General features: G+C 44.1%; 1 protein-coding gene across 2 annotated transcripts in view; it reads left to right on the top strand.

Annotated features, from left to right (window-relative positions):
* Nucleotides 1-27,442, top strand: part of LOC140196767 (probetacellulin-like) — a 57,331-nt gene that overhangs the window by 6,567 nt on the left and 23,322 nt on the right. For both annotated transcript variants that reach the window (XM_072256516.1, XM_072256514.1), the window contains exon 2: nucleotides 17,422-17,523. In XM_072256516.1, the coding sequence (XP_072112617.1) occupies nucleotides 17,422-17,523 (102 nt within the window). The remainder of the gene's footprint in view (nucleotides 1-17,421; nucleotides 17,524-27,442) is intronic.

Below are 27,442 nucleotides of genomic sequence, written 5' to 3'. Positions count from 1 at the left end.
GTGACAACACAACCAGATATGATGGTAAAGAAGGCTAAAGGCATACTTTCCTTTGTTGGTCAGAGCATTTGAGTAGAAAATTCAGGAAGTCATGTTGCAGCTGTATCAAGCTTTGCTTAGACTATATGTGGAATATTGTGTGCAGTTCTGGTCACCACATTACATAAAGGATGTGGAGGCTTTGGAGAGTCTGCAGAAGTTTCTTCATGATGTTGCCTGGATTAGAAAATATTAGCTATAAGGAGAGGCTGGACAAACACATTGTTTTCCTGGAGTGTTGGAAGTTGAGGGGTGACCTGATGGAACTTTATAAAATTTTGAGAGGCATAAATAGAGTTGACAGTCAGAATCTTTTTCCCAGGGTATTTGAAGACATAGATTTACGGTGAGAAGGGAGAAAATTTATGAGGCAAAGTTTGTGACATAGAAAATGTTTTGCTTGAACCAGCTGCCAGGGATAGCGGTGGAAATAGACACAATAGTAACATTTGAGAGCATTTACACTGATATATGAACAGGCAAGGCAAGGGGGACATATGAACCACAAGTAAGCAGATAGGATTAGTTAGATTGGCTTCATGATTAACCTAGATATAGTGGGCCAAATTGTCTGCTCTTGTGTGGTGTTCTATGTCCTGCACCAAACCACATTTTTCCACCATCCCAACAACCCTCTCGTTTTGAGATTTTGTGTTTTATCAGTGGTCATTGCTGCAACACTTTATGATTTGCCTTCAGTATCTCTAAATATATCTTTCACTTCTGTGCTATTAAAGCTCTGTGTCACATGCTTTGCCATAGGTTACTATATTAAAGGAGGTGTACAGTTGCAAGCTGTTCAAGCTATAGTCACAAGTCTTGACATTTATGAGGTATGATTACAGAGAAATTCAGCATGCAACATGTCCTTTGACCCTGTTCATCCAGGCTGAACAAGCTGCCTTTCTCAAAGATACAAAGTATACAAACGTTTGTATTTATTATCAAAGTATCCATGTACTGCAGGTTTTGCTTGCATTTGGCCAATATCCCCCTAGACCTTTCCAATCCATGAACCTGTCCAAATGTCTATCTATAAGATCAATCCTCAGCCTCCTATGTTCCAGGGAAAATACTCCTAGCCTATCCAGTAACGCAGGCCCTCATGTGCAGCAGAAAATGCAATAAGACAGCTAGTCCCAAATTTTCTGCTTCGTCCCATATTCTTCCAAGCCTCACCCCTTCATGTACCTATCCAAGTGCTTCTTAAATAGTACTTTTGTTCCTGCCTCAACCTCTTCTTCTGGCTGCTCATTCCATATACTCACCACCCTCATTCTTATTAATGCAAATAATTTTTGACAAATTTTGAGAACTGTGAATTATTTTAAGATGGTATCCAGATGGGTAGACTTTAGTAGATCAAGATTTGGTAGTAGCACAAATAGACAGTAGAACTGAAAGCCATTCAGTCCTTCAAGCTTGTTTTACCACTCAATCAGTTCATAGCTAATCTCTATTCTGACTCATTTCTCTGCCTTGGTTTCTTAACTCGAAATGGTCTTGCCCAACAAAACCTATCAACCTCAGTTCTGTTAACTTTGATCTTCCATTGAACATGCACAGTTTGTTTTCATTTGAGTGATAAGCATGAGGTTAGATTCTTAGGGGATTGCTGCTTCCTTTTATCAAAGCATTAATCTGGTAATGCAAAAGAGGCCTTAGTCTTAATAGAGTCTCATTTAAGAGGCAGCTGCACTTATAGTTTTGTGCTCTGCAATATCACAGTTAAGAACAGACTGGAATATATATTCAATATCTCTGATGAAGGACTCGAACTGCTTAGAGTCATAGAGAAGTACAGCATATAAACAGGACCTTTGGCCCATCTAGTCCATGCCAATACCATTTAACCTGCCTACTCTCATTGACCTGCACCTGGACTATAGCCCTCCATATCCCTACTATCCATTTACCTATCCAAACTTCTCTTAAAAGTTGAAATCGAGCTCACATGGACTACTTTGCTGGCAGCTCATTCCTTACCCTCACAACAGTTCACCCTGACTTGGGTCAGAATTCCATTTATTCTCTCCTTGTGTGATTTCTCCTGTCCTATTGCTTGCCAGTTCTTGCTCCACCATTTCCATACAGTATAGAACAGTACAGCATGGAACAGACCCTTTGGCCGATAATATGCCAAACTAATTAAACTAGTAATTAAATGCCTAATTCCTTCTACCTACACAATGTCCATATCCCTCCATTTTCTGCACATTCATATGCCTATCTAAGAGCCTTTTAAATGCCTCTATCGCTATTTATCTCACTACCACTACGATCACTGGCAGCACATTCCAGGTACCCACTGCTTTCCTGTGTATAAACAGGGGTTCCCAATTTTTTTTATGCCATAGACCAATGCCATTAAACAAGGGGTCTGTGGACCCCAGGTTGGGAACTCCTGTGTATAAAAAAAAACAATCTGACATTGCACATCTGCTTTCAACTTTCTTTCTCAGCTTATGCCCTCCAGTGTTATAAATATTGTATGTATTAGACATTTTGATTGGGGGGTGGGGGAAGATACCAGCTATCTATGCCTTTCATAATCTTCTAAACTTCTGTCTGGTCTCCCCTCAGCCTCTACCAGTCTGGAGAAAGCACCTAAATTTATCCAACTTCTTCTAGCACATGCCCTGTAATCCAGACAGAATCTTGGTAAACCTTTTCTGCACCCTCTCTAAAACCTCCTCGTCTTTCCTATAATGGGGTGACTGGAATTGAATGTAATACTCCAGGTTTGACCTAACCAGAGTGTTATAAAGCTGCAATTTAACTTCCTGACTCTTGAACTCAATGCTTCAGCTAATAAAGTGAAGCATGCCATATGCCTCACTATCACCTTATTAACCTGTACAGCTACTTTTGGGGAGCTATTGACCTAGTCCCCAAGATCCCTCTGTACATTAACACTGTTAAGGGTCCTGCCATTAATAGTGTGCTTTCCCTATACATTTGATCTCCCAAAATGCAACATCTCACACTTTCCTGTCCACATCTTTATCTAGTTATCTCTGCTTTGTCTTTGAGTCCTAATAGAGGGTCTTCACTCGAAACATTGACCACCTATTTCCCTCCTCAAATGTTGCCTGACTTACTGAGCTCCTCAGCATTTTGTTTGTTGCTCCATATTCCAGCACCTGCAGTTTCTGTGTCTCCAAATTTTCCCCTCATGATATAACTTGCAAACTCTATTATCAATGTTTATTTTTAATGAATGCAAAGCTCCAACAAAGAAATTCTCACTCTATCAAAAATATGACATTATACTGGGGTCTCTAACCACCTGCCCCATGTCTCAGGTACCACACTCTCCTATAGATCACAGCCATCAACCCCTTCCATTTCTATAACTGTTGGTCACAGTTAGAAACACAGAAACATAGAAAACCTATAGCACAATACAGGCCCTTTGGCCCACAAAGCTGTGTCGAACAAGTCCTTACCTTAGAACTACCTAGGCTTACCCACAGCCCTCTATTTTTCTAAGCTCTATGTACCTATCCAGGAGTCTCTTAAAAGACCTTATCGTTTCCGCCTCCACCACCGCCGCTGGCAACCCATTCCAAGCACTGACCTCTCTCTGCGTAAAAAACTTACCCCTGGCATCTCCTTTGTACCTACTTCCAAGCACCCTAAAACTATGCCCTATCGTACTCCCCAGTTCAGCCCTGGGAAAAAGCCTCTGACTATCCACACGATCAATCCCTCTCATTATCTTGCATACCTCTATCAGGTCACCTCTCATCCTCCGTCACTCCAAGGAGAAAAGGTCGAGTTCACTCAACCTGTTCTCATAAGGCATGCTCCCCAATCGAGGCAACATCCTTGTAAATCTCCTCTGCACCCTTTCTGTGGTTTCCACGTCCTTCCTGTAGTGAGGCGACCAGAATTGAGCACAGTACTCCAAGTGGGGTCTGACCAGGGTCATATAAAGCTGCAACATTACCTCTCAGTTCTTAAATTCAATCCCACGGTTAATGAAGGCCTTCTTTTAACCACAGAGTCAACCTGTGTAGCAGCTTTGAGTGTCCTATGGACTCAGATCCCTCTGATCCTCCACACTGCCAAGTGTTTTACCATTAATGCTATATTCTGCCATCATATTTGACCTCCCAAAATAAACCACCTCACACTTACCTGGGTTGAACTCCATCTGCCACTTCTCAGCCCAGTTTTGCATCCTATCAATATCCTGCTTTAACCTCTCACAGTCCTCCACACTATCCACAGCACCCCAACCTTCGTGTCATCAGCAAATTTGCTACCCCATCCCTCCACTTCCTCATCCAGGTCATTTATAAAAATCACGAACAGGGGTCCCAGAACAGACCCTTGAGGCACACCACTGGTCACCAATCTCCATGCAGAATATGACACACCTACAATCACCCTCTGCCTTCTGTGGGCAAGCCATTTCTGGATCCCCAAAGCAATGTCCCCCTGGATCCCATGCCTCCTTACTTTCTTAATAAGCCTTGCATAGGGTACCTTATCAACTGCCTTGCTGAAATCCATATACACTACATCTATGGCTGTACTTTCATCATGTGTTTAGTCACATCCTCAAAAAATTCAATCAGGCTCGTAAGGCATGACCTGCCTTTGACAAAGCCATGCTGACTATTCCTAGTCAAATTATGCCTCTCTAAATGTTCATAAATCCTGTCTCTCAGGATCTTCTCCATCAACTTACCAACCACTGAAGTAAGACTCACAGGTCTATAATTTCCTGAGCTATCTCTACTCCCTTTCTTGAATAAGGGAACAACAACTGCAACTCTCCAATCCTCCAGAGCCTCTCTCGCCCTCATTGATGATGCAAAGATCATCGGCAGAGGCTCAGCAATCTCCTCCCTTGCTTCCCACAGTAACCTGGGGTATATCCCGTCCAGTCCCGGTGACTTATCCAACTTGATGCTTTCCAAAAGCTCCAGCACATCCTCTTCCTTAATATCTACATGCTCAAGCTTTTCAGTCCGCTGCAAGACATCCCTACAATCGCCAAGATCCTTTTCCATAAGTGAATACTAAAGCAAAGTATTCAATAAGTACCTCTGCTTTCTCCTCTGGTTCCATACACACTTTTCCACTGTCACACTTGATTGGTCCTATTCTCTCACGTCTTATCCTCTTGCTCTTCACATACTTGTAGAATGCCTTGGGATTTTTCTTAATCCTGTCTGCCAAGGCCTTCTCATGGCCCCTTCTCGCTCTCCTAATTTCATTCTAAGCTCCTTCCTGCTAGCCTTATAATCTTCTAGATCTTTATCATTACCTAGTTTTTTGAACCTTTCGTAAGCTCTTCTTTTCTTCTTGACTAGATTTACAACAGCCTTTGTTCGCCATGGCTCCTGTACCCTACCACCCTTTCCCTGTCTCATTGGAACATACCTATGCAGAACCCCACTTAAATATCCCGTGAACATTTGCCACATTTCTTCCGTACGTTTCCCTGAGAGCATCTGTTTCCAATTTATGCTTCCAAGTTCCTTCTTGATAGCATCATATTTCCCCTTACTCCAATTAAACATTTCCCTAACTTGTCTTTTCCTATCCCTCTCCAATGCTATGGTAAAGGAGATAGAATTGTGTCACTATCTCCAAAATACTCTCCCACCTTGAGACCTGACACTTAACCAGGTTCATTTTCCAATACCAGATCAAGTACAGCCTCCTCTTGTAGGCTTATCTACATATTGTGTCAAGAAACCTTCCTGAACATACCTAACAACTCCATCCCATCTAAACCCCCTCACTCTAGGGAAGACGCCAATCAATATTTGGGAAATTAAAATCTCCCAGCACAACAACCCTGTTATTATTACACCTTTGCAGAATCTGAATCCCTATCTGCTCCTTGATGTCCCTGTTACTTTTGGGTGGTCCATAAAAAATACCCAGTAGAGTTATTGACCCCTTCCTATTCCTAACTTCCACCCACAGAGACTCCGTAGACAACCCCTACATGACTTCCTCCTTTTCTGCAGCTGTGACACTATCCCTGATCAACTGTGTCACGCCCCCACCACTCTTGCCTCCCTCCCTGTCCTTTCTGAAACATCTAAAGCCTGGCACTTAAAGTAGCCATTCCTGCCTTTGCACCATCCAAGTCAACATCAACTGCTGATCCACGCTGTAAGCTCATCAGCTTTGTTCATAATACTCCTCGCATTAAAATAGACACATCCCAAACCATCGGTCTGAGCGCGTCCCTTCTCTATCACTTGCCTATCCTCCCTTTCGTACTTTCTCCCACTGTTGACTGGGTTATTTGTTCAACAGCTTGTTAATTATCAATCATAAAGATGTGGAATTGTCTTGTTTCCTATACTCTGTGCTTTGTGAGACAGAAGTTACTAAGTTATAATGACAGTCTAGTAACAGCTAACTGTACTTAACGTAAAATGAAATGCCTCACAATTTGTAGATTAAGATAGGTGTGATGCAAGATATAAGATGCCTGAAAGCACTTGCCACCATGTTCAAGGACAGCTTCTATTCGGCTGTCATAAGACTTTTGAACACTGCCCTAGTATGATAAAAATGGACTCATGACCTGACAATCTACCTTGATATGGACTTGCACCTTATTGTTTATCTGCACTACTCTTTCTTTGGAACTGTAACTCTTTATTCTGCACTCTGTTTTCCATTTTCCCTTGTACCACATCAGTGCACTGATGTAATGGAATAATCTATAAGGATGGCATGCAAAACAAAGTTTATCACTGTATCTTGGAACATGTGACAGTAATAAACCAAATTACCACTAACTAAATTTTGATTCACCATTCTTGGCCATGATGGAGTCCCTAATACCTGTGAAGATTCTCAGTGGACCCAGTTGGAATGGTGTCTTTTCCTGTCTGTCCATGTTTACAACTAGTTAGTAACTGAGCAACCACAATTGTGCAGAAGTCTTGATTAGGGAGTTTAATAAAAAAAACAGAATGCTTTATTCCATAACGTTAACAAATAAAAGCTTAAGCTTTTATTTGTTATGGTAACCTGGTAATCTTAATATGACAGCTGTTAGTGCAATTTCTCTCCCTTTCTCTTTAGCTCTTGACACTATGAGTTGAAACCACATTTACTCATGACATCCTTGGGGTTGGGGCTGAACCAATGAATGTGAGTTTTGGTGACTTGACCTGGTCACCCTTCCTTAACTGCATCTCTATTGCAGTGGTCCTGTTGACATTTGCTGGTGACTGACCTTTATCTAACTGCAGTGCCTTTGTATCTGGGAGATCGTACGTTTAAGGTAAAACCTCAGTATCCTTAAACAGCTGATATTAAGTTTCTCCTTTACTCCAAGGCAGCTTCTCACACAAACATCCCCTCCTGGCTTTAGCAAATGGGACGTAAATCCTTCTCGCACACTTTGTCTGGCATCTGCAGTGGCTATTCAATAGAATTTTAATGTTATAAAATCACAATTATGAATTATATTCCAATGGTTGAGGACAATTTCAGTAGTTTCAATGGGTTTTCTGATGGGAAGTGGGTTTCAATGGAATTAAATATTCAAAATGGGGTTGCATTTCAAATGTGAAAATGCAGTCTTTAAAATTTCTACATTTATAGTTCTGTTGAAACCATCTAACCACATAGTAATGTGAAATATTGTTTGTAAATAAACAATCTTTGAGTTACACAGTAGCGTTTCCAATTATGGTCTCTGTTTATTTGCTTAAAGTATTCTTAATGGTTTTTGACTCAATTGCTTCAGGCTATTATTTCCAAAGCCCTGGCTACCAACCCAGACACATGGAGCCTGTATTTATGACTATGTTGTGAACAACATACTTGTGGATATTCATAAACCACAAGGGGTCAGAGAAGAAAGGACATGGTTAAACTTCAGCAAATACATTTCATTTCTGTCTGCCTCTGTCTGTCTCTGTCGCCCACCCCCACTTGCTTCCATCTCCCTGTCTGCCTCTGTCCTTCACCTAGCCTGCCTCCACCTTTCTCTCTGTCTGTTTCTTACATTTTAAATTTGCAAAGCCTTTGGTTCTCTCATTAAACTTGATCGCTTCTGGACTTGAGCCATAAACTGACTCTGATATACATCTACCTGCTCGTTTAAGGTCACTACAGTTAATTTGCAAACTGCAGATATGGCCACTATGATGTTTATGAAATTGCCAGATGATCAATGTTACAGACTTTTTACAGAACTGTAGAATTATTATGGCACAAAAAGATACTATTTGCATAAACTCCATTATTTCCATTCCGCTGCTCTTCCCTTGTAACCTTCCAATTTAGAGTATTGTGGGTAGTTTTGAGCCCCTTATCTATGAGATGTGCTGGCATTGGAGAGGGTCCAGAGGAGTTTTACAACAATGATCCCGTGAATGAAAGGGTTAATGTATGATGAGTGTTTTATAGCTCTAAGCCTGTATTCACTGGAGTTTAAAAGACTGAGGGAGGATCTCATTGAAAACCACAGAATAGTGAAAGACCTAGATAGAGTGGACGTGGAGAGGATGTTTCAAATAGTGGGAGCGTCCAGGTCAACAGGGCACAGCCTCAGAATAGAAGGATGTCCATGTAGAACAGAGATGAGGAAGAATTACTTTAGTCAGAAGGTGGTAAGTCTGTGGAATTCATTGCCACAGATAACTGTGAAGGCCAAGTCATTAAAGCAGCGGTTGATTGGTTCTTGATTAGTCAGGGTGTCTGTTATGTTACTTCTGTTTAAACATACCTTGAGTTAACAGTAATGAATCATATTCTGGAAGAATTAGAGAACTTTTATTTACGGTAATAAACAAACACGTCTTAACCCAGCCACGTGCTGGAACATTCTGGCAATCCCGCGTATGCTCAGTGCTCTATCCAATCATGTACTGGCACATCATTGCACGTGATATCACCACATCTATCTTTCCTTAAAAAGAAAAACAATTAACAATGTTAATCAAAACTCATCTATATCAGATAACTGAAACTCTGAAGTTGGCTCTTTCTTAAAGCCTTTGCGATTCTTTCTTAACACCGCTCCCTCCTCTGTCTGGATCATGTATGATCTGGTCTGTGTCCATGTGTTCCTTTTATCTTGTATCCTCACTTTGTCTCCTTGTCCTTCAGACAAACGTCTCCTTAGATCAGTTGATTCACATTGCACTTCCATGCGTAATGAAATACAAATCTTCTTTTCTTCATCTAATTCATTCATTAACTGTGTAATCTCTTTTTTATGCTGAGACTTCATTTCAATATGTCTCAATTCCTTCACTCGTGCTTTCACTTCTTCCTTATACTGTGCCCACTGTGAGCGTTCTTGCTCTAGACAGTGATGAAACTGAATCTTGTATTCTCTCAGTGTCTCTTTCATTATTGCTTGCATTGAAGCAACCTCCTCCTGCCATTGCTTTTTCATATCATAATTGCCTCCTTGAGCTGGACCTGCAGTCGAGTTACATCACCTTCTGCCGACTGTAGTGCAACATTCTGTCGCTTCAGCTCTGTGTCACTATCCAAGACAAAAATTCTTTTCGCCAAATTAAGACTTTCACAGGCAGATAAACCCAGAATTGATTGTACATTTTTTTGGTACGACCACAAATGAAAGCGTATGCACAATATTTTTGTGTGATACCTTGGCCACGATGTCTGCACCTGAATACCTTTTATATTTGTCTGATGTAACTTTGGTCTTGGCTTTGTTACGTATCCCGTAACTGGGTTGCCAAACCAGCAGAAATGGACCACTTAGTTGGAGTCTGGTTTAACAGAAACTAATAAAGTTTTATTAAAGAAGTAAGTAACACAGTACTCTAATCGTAAGGATATAAATGCAGCAGGTTAGCAATGATAATACACACGTGTACACAGAACTAGGGTAACAGGAATCAACCAAGCTCTATCGCAGTCTAGGGGTAAAATGATCAGTCTTAAGTGACGCAGAGTTCAGTTCAGCTTAGTACAGTTCGCAGTAATCGCTGTTGTGCCGTTGGAGAGAGAGAGAATGCAAATTTTGATTCAGACAGACCTTTGATGTTCTTCACAGTTGGCTTTCGGGCGGACCCTTTTTTATGTCTTCTGTGGTCACTGACTGAGACCCCTCCGTTCCGGATACAACCATTCTTCCGCGGTGAACCCGGCACCCAGGCAAGGCCGGACACACACACCAGGTTCCCACCGATCGTACCTTTTTCACCCTGTGCGTCTATGGTCGGTTCCCGCGATCAGACCTCCAAGCTCCCACCAACTTGTGGGGGCACACCGCTCTTCCAGGGTCTCATTATCTCGTGATCTCGTGGTGTGTGTCGTGCCTTAGCGAACCTGTTCTTTTTATCCCCCTGCCGGGGTATCGCCTGTCCATCAAACTTCAAACAGTTCAGGTTCAAAGCAACCGGTCTGTCAATATTCTGAACTGTGTTTCTTTTCCGTTATCTCTCTCTTCTCTCTCATTAACATTTTGAACGTTCCTCCATTGTCTCCCTTATCTCTTTCTCATTAGCATCAATCTTCCGATAACTTGGTTTGTTGTCACAGCTTTAAAGCATTAAACTCAGATTCTGCAAGAACATTTACTTGCTCTCCAGTATCAAATTTAAACAGAATATTGTTTTGATTCACTTGCAACGGAATAGTCCAGTCATTCTTACTTTGTTTACTTTCATAAAGCACATCTATGTAAAATTCCTCACGTTCATCTTCAAGCATAGTATTTACTTGTTTCATTTTATTTTCCTTCTTTCTACTTTAACAACAGCGTGAAAAATGATTAATCTTAACGCAGCCATTGCAAATTTTGCTGTATGTGGGACACTGATTTGGACGATGTTCCCGCGCACAGCGATCACATGACTTTTTTCTTTCCAATGCCATCTTGTTCTCTGTTGGCTTTGTCAACGTATTATTATATTTTTTGATGTATTTGCGCTTTTTTTACAGCGTTTACATTGCAGTTTTCGATAAAAAGCTCTTCAGTCTGCAACGTCACAGTCTCAGAAACTTTGCAAAGCGCCAGAGCTTTTTCAAAATTTAAATCTTGCTCTCTCAACAGCCTTTCTCTCAAAGCATTATCTCGAATGCCACAAACAAATCTATCTTTAATGAGAGAGTCTGTGAGCAATCCAAACTCGCATGTTCTCCTACGCTTTCTGACACCATGTTATGTTACTTCTGTTTAAACATACCGTGAGTTAACAGTAAAGAATCATATTCTGAAAGAATTAGAGAACTTTTATTTACAGTAATTGTAGCCCCCCGGCTAACCTCAGGGTCGCTCAGCTTGCTGTCGTCTACGGAAACAGCCCTTGGCCCCGCCAAAGTGGGTAATTAGTTTGTGTGGATGCTGTGTGATGTACTCCACCCCGCCCAAATAACAGACAGTACGATTAAATGATTTACAGTTTATAGATATTACTGGAACTATATAATTAAGAGAGAATAAAATAGAAAAGGAAAATAAAAGGTGCCACACTTTTCAAAGTTCAATCTCTTCGTGCACAAACAGTTGGAGCTCAGGACCCTTCTTCTTCACCCTGCGACCCCTCGGACCACCTCGACCGGCCGCCTGGGACCAACAACGGTGGTCGACCAGGCGCTCCACATGAGTCCGTCTCTGTCTCCTTGCCGAACGCCCTCCTCGGGGTCCGATCCCGTTAGTGGACATCACAGCACCTGGTCCATCCTCTGTCTCTCTCTCCCACCTTCTCTCCCCAAAATGCCGCGCATACAAATCTTACAGATACACCAAAAACATAACGACTATCCCAGTTGGTTCATACATAACATCTTCTTATCAGTAACCTGATTCAGCAAACTGCTAGCGGAAGGACTTTCTCAGCATTTAACATAACATAGAAGCATTCCCAAGTATAACATAACAAAGAAGCCATTTTAATTGGCCTACACAGTAAAAGACGAAACCCCCTTACACTCTGCCCCCACCAAATAAAGTCATGTCCTCATGACTTCTAAATAACTCGCCAGCCAGTCCTGCAGACACACAACACACACATACACAGATACACACAGCGACAGTGCTCCCCAAACAGTGGACCTTACGCCTGTCCCACGGGCGCTACATAGGCCAACCTATCTGGGAGCTTCTTAACCCTCCGAGACCTCCGTACCCCCTCACCTAAACCCAAAAGGCTCTGACACTACTAGGGATACCTCAGGCCTGCTTGCCAACTCCTCTCTCACTCAGGCCACCATTACAGCTCAGAGCCCCCTGTCCCGTGACCGGGGCCCCACTTCTTTTCCTTCCTGATCCTGCCGTAACTCAGACTGCCCACAGCTAGCCCTCTCCACTACACCTGACTCAGTGGGAGAAGGACCAAAGGTCTCTTCCTCAATCACAGGGAAGTTAGCGAAAGGCAGCATGTACCACATAGGCAGCATGTGCAGCACACCATCCTTCGAATCCGTATTCTTCCTCATTCCCTCGATCGGTAGCTGCTGTTTAAGTTTCTCCAAACTGAAACATTTAGCCGGGGCTATCCCTTCAGCCTCCTGCAGTCGGGACGTCAGCTTCTTCGGGGACTCCTTCAACCCTCGCCACAGCCTCAGCAGTTCTGACTCAGGGTTCTTGGCCATCTCAATCTGGGACGCATCTACCCCACCAGCTTCTTCCATCCTGACCTGAAAAGCAGCAGTTAAAGGATGTTCAGCCTCCAGTTTTTACTTCCTGATGATGTCTTCCCGGTCAACTTTCAGATTTTCCCCTTCATTTAAACTCTTGATGGTCATCTTCAGGTTCCTTTCAAGCGTCCGCCTCCCTTTTCCGAGATCTGTCCTCCATTTCTTCACCTCCTCGGGAGTGTAGTCAAACTCCCCTCCCTGGGCTCTCGGTTTTCGGTTGGCCTTAGTCAGAACACTTCCTTGATCTTCTCCAACTTGTAAGTCTTCCAATCTTTTCTGAATTGATGTCTTGAGTTTCTGCTGATCCCTTCGAAGGTGGGTCATTGTTTCTTCTCGCTGGATTAATTCATCAGTACATGACCGCAGTGTTGGCTTGGAATTCCGTTGCTCCTTCTCCACGTTGACGAGCGTGAATTCTAAGTCTGCAATGGTCGTCCCACAAGTGCAGCACTCAGTCTCTGGCCGGCATTTCTGAGCACTCAGTTCAACGGTGGAAATCCCCTCTCTCTCCTGTGTCTCATTCAGATTGACGACCTGGGTTTCCATCCCCAGGTCCACCACTGTCTGTTCCAACACCAGGAAGTTCAACTGGTATGTCGGGTCAATTTTCTCACATTGCACCAAACTCCTCTGGCCAAAAACTCCTCCACATTTGACACTTCGCTTCTGTCGCCCAGGCTCAGCCACTCGCCTCGCTTCATAGTCCCCCCAGGCGAATCCAAGCTCTAGGCGGTCATCCACATACGTCAAAACTCCACACACCTTCACTTCCCCCATGGTCTTCCTCATGCCCCGCGGGAAGGATGCAGGGGCTCCGGATATGCCCTTGGGCATCTTTTTGGCTCAGAAGAATCCTAGGGAACTAATAACGGCCGCCTTCGGCTCAACAGCCGCACTCCTCGGGATCTGGCAACATCCACCCCTCAGATCTAGCACATTAAACCACGTTGCATAATCCACACACCCACTGCCTACATCTTCCACGGCGCCAGGGTCCAGTTGCCGCGACCTCTCTCTCACTGAGGTGTCTTCAGCGGTCAACTCCCCTCCCTCGTGGTAGTTCGGAGCATCTACTAAGAGGGTCTCACCCTCAGCTACTTTCCCCAGGCTGTACCACTGCTGGGTCTCGCTTAAATTCGGTACTGGCTCAAGGCTGCTACACACGTCCTCAGAAGCAACTCGACATGCTGGGTGCCCAGACAATGCCCCCATGAACTCCAGGGTCATTAACCAATCATCGTCTTCTGGATAACTACTGGCACTGGTACCTAAAATCTCTGGTGCCCTTGGGGTTGTCAAGGGTTAATGCTTCGGATACTGGTTGTAAAATGAACTGTACAACAACTTGACCTGCGCCCCGGGGTCGAGGATGGCTTTAGCGTCACTTTCCTCAATCCATAACGACACCCTGGGACGTGGTCCCTCCAAGCCTTCAGGAATAGGGTCTTTTCCTTGCAGAAGTTCATTGGTACATTGCTGGGAACGTGCTTCCCCAGAGACCCCAAGCCGTTCCCCCACTGGGCCTCCACTGAGTTTCCTGACACCTCTCTGATCAGCTGAACAACTGAAGGAGGGGCTGATCCCCTGAAATGATCCCCCTGGCACTGCAAGCAATTTAGCCTCCATCCTAGCCAGAGAAGACACACTGAAAACTTTCCCCCCTCGTTCAAATAACTGACAGCTGTCACTACGGTGTAAGTGAACCTGACAGCTCTAACACCGTCACCAGCCCACCTACTTAAACTTTCAACCAATCCCTGTCGCTCTCCCTCAACCGAGCACTGCCACTCATCTAACAACTGAGAGATCCGCTCCGCCCTCGTCTCGCACGCCTCCGCCCCTCTTGGGGTGGACACTATCCCAAGTACCAGGCGGAGCCTGCCAGAGCTAGAACATTTATTCGCAGACCCTACCTCCGAATCAGACCACTCTTTCCTCTCTCTCCCAACAGCATGGACAGCGCCGAGTTCCACCTCCAGCTCGTCAATGCTAGTCTGAACTCGAACAAAGACCTCACCCACCATGCATACAGCAATAACTAGCAAATAACCCACAGGGACACACATTACTGATTTAAAAAGGGCAACCACACAGCGTACCAGTAGATCCAATTCTGGACGAAAGGCCCCACAATGTAGCCCCCCGGCCACCCTCAGGGTCGCTCGGCTCGCTGTCGTCTAGGGAAACAGCCCTCGGTCCCCCCAAACTGGGTAATAGTTTGTGTGGATGCTGTGTGATGTACCCCACCCTGCCCAAATAACAGACAGTACACCAGATATGATTAAATGATATACAGTTTATAGATATGACTGGAACTATATAATTAAGAGAGAATAAAATATAAAAGGAAAATAAAAGGCGCCACACTTATCAAAGTTCAATCTCTTCGTGCACAAACAGTTGGAGCTCAGGACTCTCTTCTTCACCCTGCGACCCCTCAGACCACCTCGACCGGCCGCCTAGGACCAACAACGGTGGTTGACCTGGCGCTCCACACGAGTCCATCTCTGTCTCCTTGCCGAACACTCTCCTTGGGGTCCAACCCTGTTAGCGGACATCACAGCACCTGGTCCATCCTCTGTCTCTCTCTCTCTCCCGCCTTCTCCCCCCAAAACCCCACGCATACAAATCTTACAGATACACCAAAAACGTAACAACTATCCCAGTTGGTTCATAACATCTTATCGATAACGCGATTCAACAAACTGCTAGCGGGAGGACTTTCTCAGCATTTAACATAACAAAGAAGCATTCCCAAATATAACATAACAAAGAAGCCATTTTAATTAGCCTACGCAGTAAAAGACGAAACCCCCTTACATAATAAACAAACACGCCTTAACCCAGCCACGTGCTGGAACATTCTGGCAATCCCGTGCATGCTCAGTGCTCTGTTCAATCATGTACTGGCACATCATTGCACGTGATATCACTACAGTGTCAAAGATTACGGTGAGAATACAGAAGAATAGAGTTGTGAGGGAAAATAAATCAGCCATGATCAAATAGTGAAGCAGACTTGATGGGCCATATGGCCTAATTCTGCTCCTGTGTCTTGTGATCTAACATGTGCTGTAATTGTATCAAAAATATGAGGAAATAGAAACCACTGAGCATGAAAAAGGCAAAAGAAATAGACAGAAATCTCATTGGAGAGCTGTCTGGAGCTTCTTCAAGTTCAGCATTCCCTGGAACAGGAGTGGCAGTGAATTCAACAAGAAAACGAAAATAAAGAAAACCTGAAAGATGTTGAATATCTGAAATAACCCATTTTAACCTGGAAATGTTTTCTCTTTCTGTAGAGGACACCTGACCTGCTGAGTATTTCCAGCTATTTCTGTTTTTTGCTTTAGATTTCCAGCATCTGTAGTATTTTTCATTTGTACGAAGTGTCAACTGTGGCGAATGATCACAAATCTTTATTTTAAATTCCACTGCAAAACATTCAACGCAAAAATCTGCGCTGAAGCTTCAGTGAGACATGACTGCACTATATTGCAAACAAACTGCTGAACCAAAACCCTTTCTGCTTTTTTTTTTAAAATCAAAAGAACTCAACAGTTCTCTTGAAGTCCTGGACAATAGTTTAGCTCTGATACGGTGTTACTAAAGTGTGTTATTGGGTCATTGCTGCTTACACAATGTTCCTGTGCACAAATTATCTGTTCTGTTTTCGTTAGAATGGTGACTGCACTTTAAAAGTGGTTGCAGATCACTTTGAGGCATTCCATTTCCATCAAGGATTAATAGAACTGGCATCTTTATCTGGGAATGTGCAGAACTCCTGTAAGCTGTCTAAACATTTTTACTTTCCTGGCCACATCACTTTAATCACTTACTGGTAACAAGTCAGCAGTTCTCTGTATCCGACTCTCATCACTGGCTTGATTGTGCAAGTTTGGACTGATGGATTTTACTATTTCATCATTAGAAACTATTGCCGTGTGTGTTAACTCGACGTGGGAACAGATTAATTCATCTGTATGTTTGTGGATTAATGCTGGAGATAATTTTGTTATTTATTTGTGCATGTTGCTTGAGCTTTGGGGTGCCACTTTTAATCTGATCTGCCTTTGGGAAACCTATGGCTGGTGTGATACTCAATCACACACCCACTGAACCCTCTACAGAGCAGTACTGGATACTAGAGGTAAGGGTGCTGCTGGAAGAGAGAGGAGTTGAAGAAAACTTGGTGGGGGTGAGAGTTGGCATTTACTGGGACACATAGGAAAGACATAGTTAAATTGGAAAGAGTGTAGAGAAGATTTACAATGACGTTGCCAGGATTAAATTGCATGAGTTATAAGGAGAGGTTGATCAGATTAGGTCTTTATTCCTTGAAACATGGGAGAATGGGGGATGAACATAATGGTGTTTGAAATTATGAGAGGTATAGATAAGTTGGATGCAAACAATCTTTTTCCCAGTGTAGGGAATCCAAACCTAGGGGACATAGTTTTAGGGTGAGAAGGGAAAGATTTAAAAGGGACCTGAGAGGCAATTCCTTCATGAAGAGGGTGGCAGAGGAAGTTGTTGGGACAGGTACAATTGTGTTATGTAAGAAGCACTTTGTTAATTATTTGGAGTGGTGTTGCTTTGAGGAAATGGACTGAATGCAGGAATTGGGACTAGCTTTGTGAACAATGGAGTTGGGATGGACTGGTTGGGCTGAAGTGCCTGTATCTTTATTGTATTGCCCTATGACTGTTATGTAAATGAGTACATTTGCTTTTGGATCTGTAAATTTAAAGACATTCTCTTTCCTAGGTTTTGCCTGGTGTAACCAGTCAGCTGCTGATATGAATTCTACCAGCGCAATGCATGGAGAAAAGTATTTATGTGGACAAAGGCAGCAGGTAAATTGCACAGGTAAGAAAGCTGAACTGGTAGAGCATGTGTACAATAAAATGCTACACAGATATTACTTGTGTGCTGTGGTGAATTTCACAAGCCGTTGAGATGGTTTAGTCCTGAAATCAGAAGATCATGTGATATTCAGTCAAAATGATGAAAGGAATCGAGTGGGTTGACAAAGAGAACCTTAAAAACAAGCGGGAATCTAGAACATTTCACCTCAGCTGTTGGTTTTATGGGAGTAGGTGTTTTTTATTAGGTAAAATGTATCTATGCCAAGGTAAATGGAATGAAAAGGACATTAACTACAAAGAAGTGGAGTGGCAGAATAGGTCCATGATGTCAAATATTTTATTGTTTGGAGGTCGCTGTAGAAAGTCGTGCTCAGGCATTGGTTAAGAATGGTAGAACTGTGGTTTAATGTATTAAAGCGAGTATTAACTCTGCATGGGAGTACACTCAATGTTTATTTCTTACAATACAAGTCTTGGTAATTGGTTAATTATTGTCACATGTGCCATCACACAGATAACTTCATCACATCAGTACACTAAGGTGTACAAGGGAGAAGTAATAACAGAATGCACAATAACCTATCCCTCAATGTCAGCAAGACGAAGGAATTGGTTGTTGACTTCAGAAGGAGTAGCGGACCGCACGACCCAATTTACATCAGTGGTGCGCAAGTGGAACAGGTCAAAAGCTTTAAGTTCCTCGGGGTCAATATCACAAGTGACCTGACTTGGTCCAACCAAGCAGAGTTCACTGCCAAGAAGGCCCACCAGCGCCTTTACTTCCTGAGTAAACTAAAGAAATTCGGTCTGTCCCCTGAAACACTCACTAATTTTTATAGATGCACTGTAGAAAGCATTCTTCTAGGGTGCACCACAACCTGGTATGGAAGTTGTCCTGTCCAAGACTGGAAAAAGCTGCAGAAGATCGTGAACACGGCGCAGCACATCACACAAACCAATCTTCCGTCCTTGGACTCACTTTACACCGCACGCTGTCGGAGCAGTGCTGCCAGGATAATCAAGGACACGACCCACCCAGCCAACACACTTTTCGCCCCTCTTCCCTCCGGGAGAAGGCTCAGGAGCTTGAAGACTCGTACGGCTAGATTTGGGAACAGCTTCTTTCCAACTGTGATAAGACTGCTGAACGGATCCTGACCCGGATCTGGGCCGTACCCTCCAAATATCCAGCCCTGCCTCTCGGTTTTTTTGCACTACCTTACGTTCCATTTTTCTATTTTCTATTTATGATTTATAATTTAAATTTTTAATATTTACTATCGATTTGTAATCCAGGGAGCAGGAAGTGCAGAATCAAATATCGCTGTGATGATTTACATTCTAGTATCAATTGTTTGGCGACAATAAAGTATAAAGTATAAAACGTTAGTTGCAAAGAAAGTGCAGCGCAGGCAGACAATGAGGTGCAAGGTCATAACGAGGTTGATTGTTGAAAGGAGTGTCTTACAGAGGTAGAGAGAGTGAGAAGAGAATGCCTGTGTCTGTGGACCAGACAGCTGAAGACATAGTTGGATTCAAGTGTGATCCGTTTTATTATATTAGTGGAATGTTCAATGGTCTTTTAACGGTGGGGTAGATGCTGTCCTTGAGCCTGATAATTCATATTTTCAAGCTTTTGTATCTTCTGTCTAGTGAGAGAGGGAAGAAAAGATAATGTCTGGGTTGGGTGGAGTATGTTGGCTGCTTCATCAGGTGTGTAAACAGAGTTCATGGAGAGGAGGCTGAGCTGTGTCCACAACTGTCTGCAGTTTCCTGCATTCTTAGGCAGAGCAGTTGCCATACCAAGCATGATTCTTCAGGATAGGATGCTTTGGTCATGGTGAAAGGAGACACACCAAGTTTCTTTCGCCTCCTGATGAATTGGAGGCACTGGTGCACTTTATGCTGCAGCCATGAGTCTCCCCCAAGACTGCAGCAGGTTGGTGAAGTACAAGTTATTTAGGAAAGTAGTGAACTTGCAAAATCAATGATTTTGCACTCATCCCAAGAGGGGGGTGGAGAAAACACTGAAATGCTCTGTGAGAGGTTATTAAACAATTTGACCAGGATCGAATATGAGGTCAGATAACCCAACATCTAGTGGGTTGGAAGGAGTATCTTACAGTCAAAGTAAATTAATTAGCAAGGTAAGTATATATTACCATATATTATCTTGAAATTTATTTTTTGCAGACATTTACAGTAAAATAAAGAAATATAACAGAATTTATGAAAAACTATACATAAACAAAGACTGCTAAATTAGGGATGTACATGGGTGGAAAGGATTAGGAGGAGAGTTCCAGTGTCTGTGGGCCAGGCAGCTGAAGGAATAGTTGGATTTGAGTATGATCCTGGGACAGAGTTGGGGGAATACAAAGATCCCAGAGAGTTGTGTGTTAGGAGCAAAGGTTGGAAGGGTGAAGGCTTGGAAACATGTGAAAATGGCATTGAGATTTTCAGAGTTGTGACATTGCTTAACTGGGTGATGGTGCCTGTCAGCAGCTGAGAGGGGGTGTAGTTTAGATACAGCAGTGAGCTGAGATTTGCACAATGAAAAACAACTGTTCTTTATTAATTGGAACTCTTACTGTATGATCCTACTGAACCATATTTTCTACATTACAACAGTGACTCCACTTTCAGATGTCCTTTATTGGGTGTGAGGTTCACAGGGGTTAGACCTGATCAAATGCATGATATTCCTGTAAGGAATGCAAATACTGGATAATTTTTCTTTATTTTACGTTGTCTGGATAATTTTCCTTTACTGTATGTTACCAACACTGTAATAAAGTGCCCCAAGACCGAGAAAACATGAGATCAAGAGCAGTGGAGAACAGGATAGTGGAATGCTGTTCTTGTGCAATGTGGGAAAGCAGTGTCCTCCAGTGTCCCTGACGACAGACCATATTAAGGAATGGGAGCTGGGAGCTGGATGAACTCAAGATCATTCAGGAGGTTGGGGGCGGGGCGGGGGGGGGGTTGATCGACAGGTCGTACAGGGAGGTAGTTACACCCGAAGTGCAAGCTACATGTAGATGGGTCAGAAAGAGGAAAGACGATAGGCAGCCAGTGCAGAGTACCCTTGTGGCTGTCTCAATAACAGTAAAACCACCTTGGATATGGTGGGGGGGGGGGGGGTGTAGAATAACCTAGCGGAGGAGAACCACAGCAGTTAGTCCTCTGGCACCGAGTCTGGCTCTGTGGCTCAGAAGGGAAGAGGGGGACAAGAGAAGAGCTGTAATGATAGGCGATTAAATAGAGGAACAGACAGGAAGTTCTGTGGACGAGAAAGCGATTCCTAGATGGTATATTACCTCCTGGGTGCCAGGGTCAGAGTTATTTTGGATCAAGTCCAGATTATTTTTAAGTGGGATGGTGGGCAGCCAGAGGTCATGGTCCATATTGGTACCAATGCACAGGTAGGTATGGTGACGAGGTCCTGCAAAGTGAGTTCAGAGAATTAGGTGCTAAGTTAAAGGATAGGACCTTCACAGTTGTGATCTCAGGATTGCTACCTGTGCCATGTGCTAGTGAGGCCAGTAAAAGGAAGACGTTACAGTTAACCACATAATTAAGGAGATAGTGCAGGAAGGAAGCTTCATATTTTTGGATCATTGGGCTCTCTTCCCGAGGACATGGAACCCGTACAGGTGGGGTGGTTTGCAACTGAACTGAGGGACTAACATCCTTGCGGGAAGGTTTGCTAGTGCTGTGTGAGAGGGTTAAAGCTAGAGTTGCAGAAGGATGGAAAACAGAGCACCAGAACTGACAGTTGTGGAGAAAGATGTTAAGCCTTTGTAAAAGTCAGAAATCAAAAGGTTGAGAATGGTTGGAGAAATGTTCTGAGTTGTGTATATTTAAATGCAAGTAGTATTGTAAGAAAGGGAGATAAGCTCAGGGAAGCATCAACATGCACAATTATGACATTGTAGCCGTTAGTGAATCTTGGTTGCAGGAGGCACAGGACTGGCAGCTCAATCTTACCTGGTTCTATTGTTTTGGATGTGATAGTGCAGGAGGGATTAAAGGGAGAGTGGTGACATTATCAGTCAGGGAAAATGTCATGGCAGTGCTCAGACAGGACAGACTGGAGAGCTTGTTTACTGAGGCTATATGGGTGGAATTGAGGAATAAGAAAGGGATGACCACGTTCATAGCATTGTATTATAGACCACCCAATAGTCAGTGGGATCTAAAGGAGCAAACTTGTGGAGAGATTGCAGACTTTTGCAAGAAACATAAGGTTGTGATAATAGGTGATTTTAACTTGCCATATTGATTGGGACTCCCATACTGTAAAAGGGCTGGATGGGATAGAGTTTATAAAATGTGTGGAGGAAAGTTTCTTTAATCGGTATTTAGAGGTCGCAAATAGATGTAGTGCAATAATAGATCCCCTTTTAGGGAATGAGACTGGGCAGGTGACAGACATTTGTGTAGGGGAACACTTTGCATCTAGTGATCATAATGCCATTAGTTTCAATATAATTATTGAAAAGGATAGGGATGATCCTTGTGTTGAGATTCTAAATTACAGAAAACTCAATTTTGATGGTAGCAGAATTGAATTGATTTCATTTCTTACATCCTTCATGAGTAAAAATCTTTACATTACGTCTCGTCTGAATGTGCAAATTATTGTAACTTGTAACAATATGTACAGTAAGATATACAACAGAACAGTCAATATAACTTAGAAGTGCAATTGTGTCAGCATGAATTAATCAGTCGAATGGCCTAGTGGAAAAAGCTGTCCCGGAGCCTGTTGGTCCTGGCTTTAATGCTGCAGTACCGTTTCCCGGATGGTAGCAGCTGGAACAGTTTGTGGTTGGGGTGACTTGTGTCCCCATTGATCCTTCGGGCCTTTTTTACACACCTGTTGCTGTAAATGTCCTGAATATTGGGAAGCTCACATCCACAGATGTGCTGGGCTATCCACACCATTCTCTGCAGAGCCCTGTGATTGAGGGAAGTACGGATCCCATATCAGACGGTGATACAGCCAGTCAGGATGCGCTCAATCGTGCCCCTGTAGAAAGTCCTCATGATTTGGAACTCATGCCGAATTTATTCAACTATCTGGGGTAAAAGAGGTGCTGTTGTGCTTTTTTCACCACACAGCCGGTATGTACAGACCAAGTGAGATCCTCGGTGATGTGTATACTGAGGAACTTAAAGCTGTTCACCCTCTCAGCCCCAGATCCATCGATGTTAATAGGGGTGTGCCTGTCTCCGTTCCTCTTGTAGCCCACAACTACCTCCTGTGTTTTTGTGACATTGAGATAGAGGTTGTTTTCTTGACACCACTGTGTATCAGTGATGTCTTCTTCTCTGTAGGCTGCCTCGTTATTATTTGAGATAAGGCCAATCAATGTAGTATCATCTGCAAATTTAATTAGCAGATTAGAGTTGTGGGTGTACAGAGAAAAGAGGAGGGGGCTTAGGACACAGCTCTGGGGGCTTCTTGTGTTGAGGACCAGAGGGGCAGAGGTGAGGGAGCCCACTTACCACCTGCTGGCAATCTAACAGGAAGTCCAGGATCCAGCTGCACAAGGCAGGGTGGAGGCTGACGTCTCTGAGCTTCCTGTCAAGCCTGGAGGGAATTATGGTGTTGAATGCTGAACTGTAGTCCAAGAACAGCATTCTCACATAAGCATCCTTCTTCTCCAGGTGTGTAAGGACGGTGTGTAGAGCTATGGCTATGGAATCATCTGTCGATCGGTTGTGTCAGTATGTGAATTGTAGGGGGTCTATTGTGGGTGGTAGCATGCTGCAGATGTAGTCCTTGACCAGCCTGTCAGAGCATTTGCTTATTATTGAGGTGAGTGTGACAGGACACCAGTTGTTCAAACATGTTACCTTGGTCTTTTTAGGTACAGGGACAATGGTGGATGTCTTGAAGCAGGAGGGCACTCTATACTGGGAGAGGGAGAGATTAAAAATGTCTGCAAACTCACCAGCCAGCTGTACTGCGCACATCCTGGGTACCCGCCCTGGGATGCCATCCAGTCTTGAAGCCTTGCAGCCATTCACTAGTTGGAAACGCCTGCATACTTCAGCCTCAAAGATTACCAAGGTGCAGGTCGCATCGGCGGATCTCCCTGGGGGTTCAGTTTTGGCGGCATTGAACCAAGCATAAAAAAAAAGAAAGAAAGAAATATTTAGCTCATCTGGGAAAGAGGCAGCGATGATGGCAGCACCACTGCATTTAGTTTTGAAGTCTGCGATGGTGTGCAGACCTTGCCATAAGCGGCGTGTGTTGTTGATGGAGAATTGTGTCTGGATCTTGTCCCTATATTGTTGTTTCGCTGCCTTGATGACTTTGTATAGATCATAGCTGCATTCCTTGAGTGTCTGATGGTTACCGTTGGTGAAAGCTCTGTCTCACGCAATGAGTGCAGTGCGCACAGAACTATTGACCCAGGGTTTCTGGTTGCATAGACCCTGACCGATTTTTGGGGGCAAGGTCCTCGACGCACTTCTGGATGAAACTCGTGACCCCTTCTGTGAACTCGGAGACATCCTCATCACGAAAGACATTCCAGTTAATGTCATCAAAGCAATGCTGTAGGATTTAGCAAGTGTGGATTGGGGCAGGTTGTTTTCAGGCAAAGGTATGCTTGGTAAGTGAGGCCTTCAAAAGTGAAATATCAAGAGTACAGTGTTTGTACTGTCTGTTTCTGTCAAAATAGATGATAAGGATAACAGATTTAGGGAACCTTGGCTTCCAAAGATATTGAGGCCTGGTTAAGAAGAAGAAGGAGGTAAATAGCAGGTATAGGCAGGAAGGAATAACTGAGGTACTTGAGTATAAGAAATGCAAGAGAACATTGACGAAGAAAATCTGGAGAGCTAAAAGAAGGCATGAGGTTGCTCTAGCAGACAAGATGAAGAAGAATCCCAATGGCTTCTATAAATATATCAATAACAAAAGGATTGCAGGGGACACAATAGAGTGGTAACCTGTGTGTGGAGCCAAAAGATATGGTGGAGATCTTAAGTAGGTTTTTTGCACCTGTATTTACTCGGGAGAAAGACACAGAATCTATAGAAGTGACACAAAACAGCAGTGAGGTCATGGACTGTACACATATTCAGAAGAGGAGGTGCTTGTTGTCTTGCGGCAAATAGGGTTGATAAATCCCCAGGGCCTGCCAAGGAGTTCCCCCAGATCTTGTGTGAGGCCAGTGCAGAAATTGTAGGGGTCCTAGCAGAGATATTTAAAATGTCCTTAGCACCAGGTGAGGTGCTGGAGGACTGGAATTGGAGAATAGCTCATGTTGTTTAAGAAAGGCTGTAAGTATGCCAGGAAATTATAGGCTGGTGAGCCTGACATCAGTAGTGGGTAAGTTATTGAAAGGTATTCTAAGGCACTGGATGTATACTGTAAGTATTTGGGTGGACTGATTAGGGATGGACAACATGGCTTTGTGCATAGTACGTTGTGTCTAACCAATCTTATAAAGTTTTTAAGGAAGTTGCCAGAAAAATTCATGAAGGACAGCTAGTGGATGTTGTCACCGTGGGTTTTGACAAGGTCCCGCATAGCAATTTAGTTAAGAAGGTTCAGTCGCTTGGCATTCAGGCTGAGGTAGATTAGACTTGGATTAGACTTTGGCTTCATGGGAAAAGCCAGAGAGTGGTAGTAGATGGTTGCTTTTCTGACTGGAGGCATGTAACAACTGGTGTGTTGCAGGGATCAGTGCTCTTGTTTGTCATCCATGTAGTAAATTGGATCAACAAATTTGCGGATGGCACCAGGATTGGGCCATAATAGACAGCACAGAAGACTATTAAAGCTTGCAGCAGGATCAGGATCTGCAGGAAAAATGGGCTGACAAATGGCAAACAAGAAAATCCGCTGGAAATTCTAGCAACACACAAAATGCTGGAGGAACTCAGTAGGCCAGGCAGCACCCATGGAAAAGAGTACAGTCAATGCTCTGGGCCAAGACACCTTCAGCAGGACAAATAGTCATAGTCATACTTTATTGATCCCAAGGGAAATTGGTTTTCGTTACATTTGCCCATAAATAATTAAATAGTAAAATGTAAATTATGCCAGGAAATAAGTCCAGGACCAGCCTATTGGCTCAGGATGTCTGACCCTCCAAGGGAGGAGTTGTAAAGTTTGATGGCCACAGGCAAGAATGACCTCCTATGACGCTCAGTGTTGCATCTGGGTGGAATGAGTCTCTGGCTGAATGTACTCCTGTGCCCAACCAGTACATTATGTAGTGGATAGGATACATTGTCCAAGATGGCATGCAACTTGGACAGCATTCTCTTTTCAGACACCACCATCAGAGAGTCCAGTTCCATCCCCACAACATCACTGGCCTTACGAATGAGTTTGTTGATTCTGTTGGTGTCTGCTACACTCAGCCTGCTGCCCCAGCACACAACAGCAAACATGAAAGCACTGGCCACCACAGACTTGAAGAACATCCTCAGCATCGTCCGACAGATGTTAAAGGACCTCAGTCTCCTCAGGAAATAGAGACAGCTCTGACCCTTCTTGTAGACAGCCTCAGTGTTCTTTGACCAGTCCAGTTTATTGTCAATTCGTATTCCCGGATATTTGTATTCCTCCACCATATCCGCACTGACCCCCTGGATGGAAACAGGGGTCACCAGTGCCTTAGCTCTCCTCAGGTCTACCACCAGCTCCTTAGTCTTTTTCACATTAAGCTGCAGATAATTCTGCTCATACCATGTGACAAAGTTTCCTACCGTAGCCCTGTACTCAGCCTCATCTCCCTTGCTGATGCATCCAACTGTGGCAGAGCCATCAGAAAACTTCTGTAGATGACAAGACTCTGTGCAGTAGTTGAAGTCCGAGGTGTAAATGGTGAAGAGAAAGAGAGACAAGACAGTCCCCTGTGGAGCCCCAGTGCTGCTGATCACTCTGTTGGACACACAGTGTTGCAAGCACACGTACTGTGGTCTGCCGGTCAGGTAATCAAGAATCCATGACACCAGGAAAGCATCCACCTGCATTGCTGTCAGCTTCTCCCCCAGCAGAGCAGGGCGGATGGTGTTGAACGCACTGGAGAAGTCAAAAAACATGACCCTCACAGTGCTCGCTGGCTTGTCCAGGTGGGCGTAGACATGGTTCAGCAGGTAGACGATGGCATCCTCAACCCCTAGTCGGGGCTGGTAGGCGAACTGGAGGGGAGCTAAGTGTGGCCTAACCATAGGCCGGAGCAGCTCCAGAACAAGTCTGTCTAGGGTCTTCATGATGTGGGAGGTCAATGCCACCGGTCTGTAGTCATTGAGGCCGCTGGGGCACGGCGTCTTCGGCACAGGGACGAGGCGGGACGTCTTCCACAGCACAGGAACCCTCTGGAGACTAAGGCTCAGGTTGAAGACATGGCGAAGTACTCCACATAGCTGAGGGGCACAGGCTTTGAGCGCCCTGGTACTGACACCATCCGGGCCTGCAGCCTTGCTTGGGTTAAGACGTTTCAACTGTCTTCTCACCTGCTCAGCTGTGAAGCCCACTGTGGTGGTTTCATGTGGGGAAGGGGTATAGTCATGAGAGCAGGGTGGGGGACTGTGAGGATGGGTAGGAGGGGAGAGTGGAATATGTGTTGGTTGGGGGCTGACAACAGATGAATCATGTGGGGGATGGGCAGGGGCCACAATGTCAAATCTGTTAAAGAACAGGTTAAGTTCATTGGCCTTGTCCACACTGCCTTCAGCTCCTCTGTTGCTAGTTTGCCGGAACCCAGTGATGGTCCTCATCCCACTCCAGACCTCTCTCATGTTGTCGGCAGATGGCAGATGGAATTTAATGCAGTTATCATACTTTGGGAGGACAAACCAAAGCAGGCCTTAGACAGTGAGTGGTAGGACACAGGAGTAAGGTAGAATAGAGGGATTTGGGAATACAGTTTCATCATTCCTTGAAA

This window comes from Mobula birostris, chromosome 4 (genome assembly GCF_030028105.1).
Source record: "Mobula birostris isolate sMobBir1 chromosome 4, sMobBir1.hap1, whole genome shotgun sequence".
Classification (NCBI taxonomy): domain Eukaryota; kingdom Metazoa; phylum Chordata; class Chondrichthyes; order Myliobatiformes; family Myliobatidae; genus Mobula; species Mobula birostris.
This window is presented reverse-complemented; position numbering and strand designations above follow the sequence as displayed.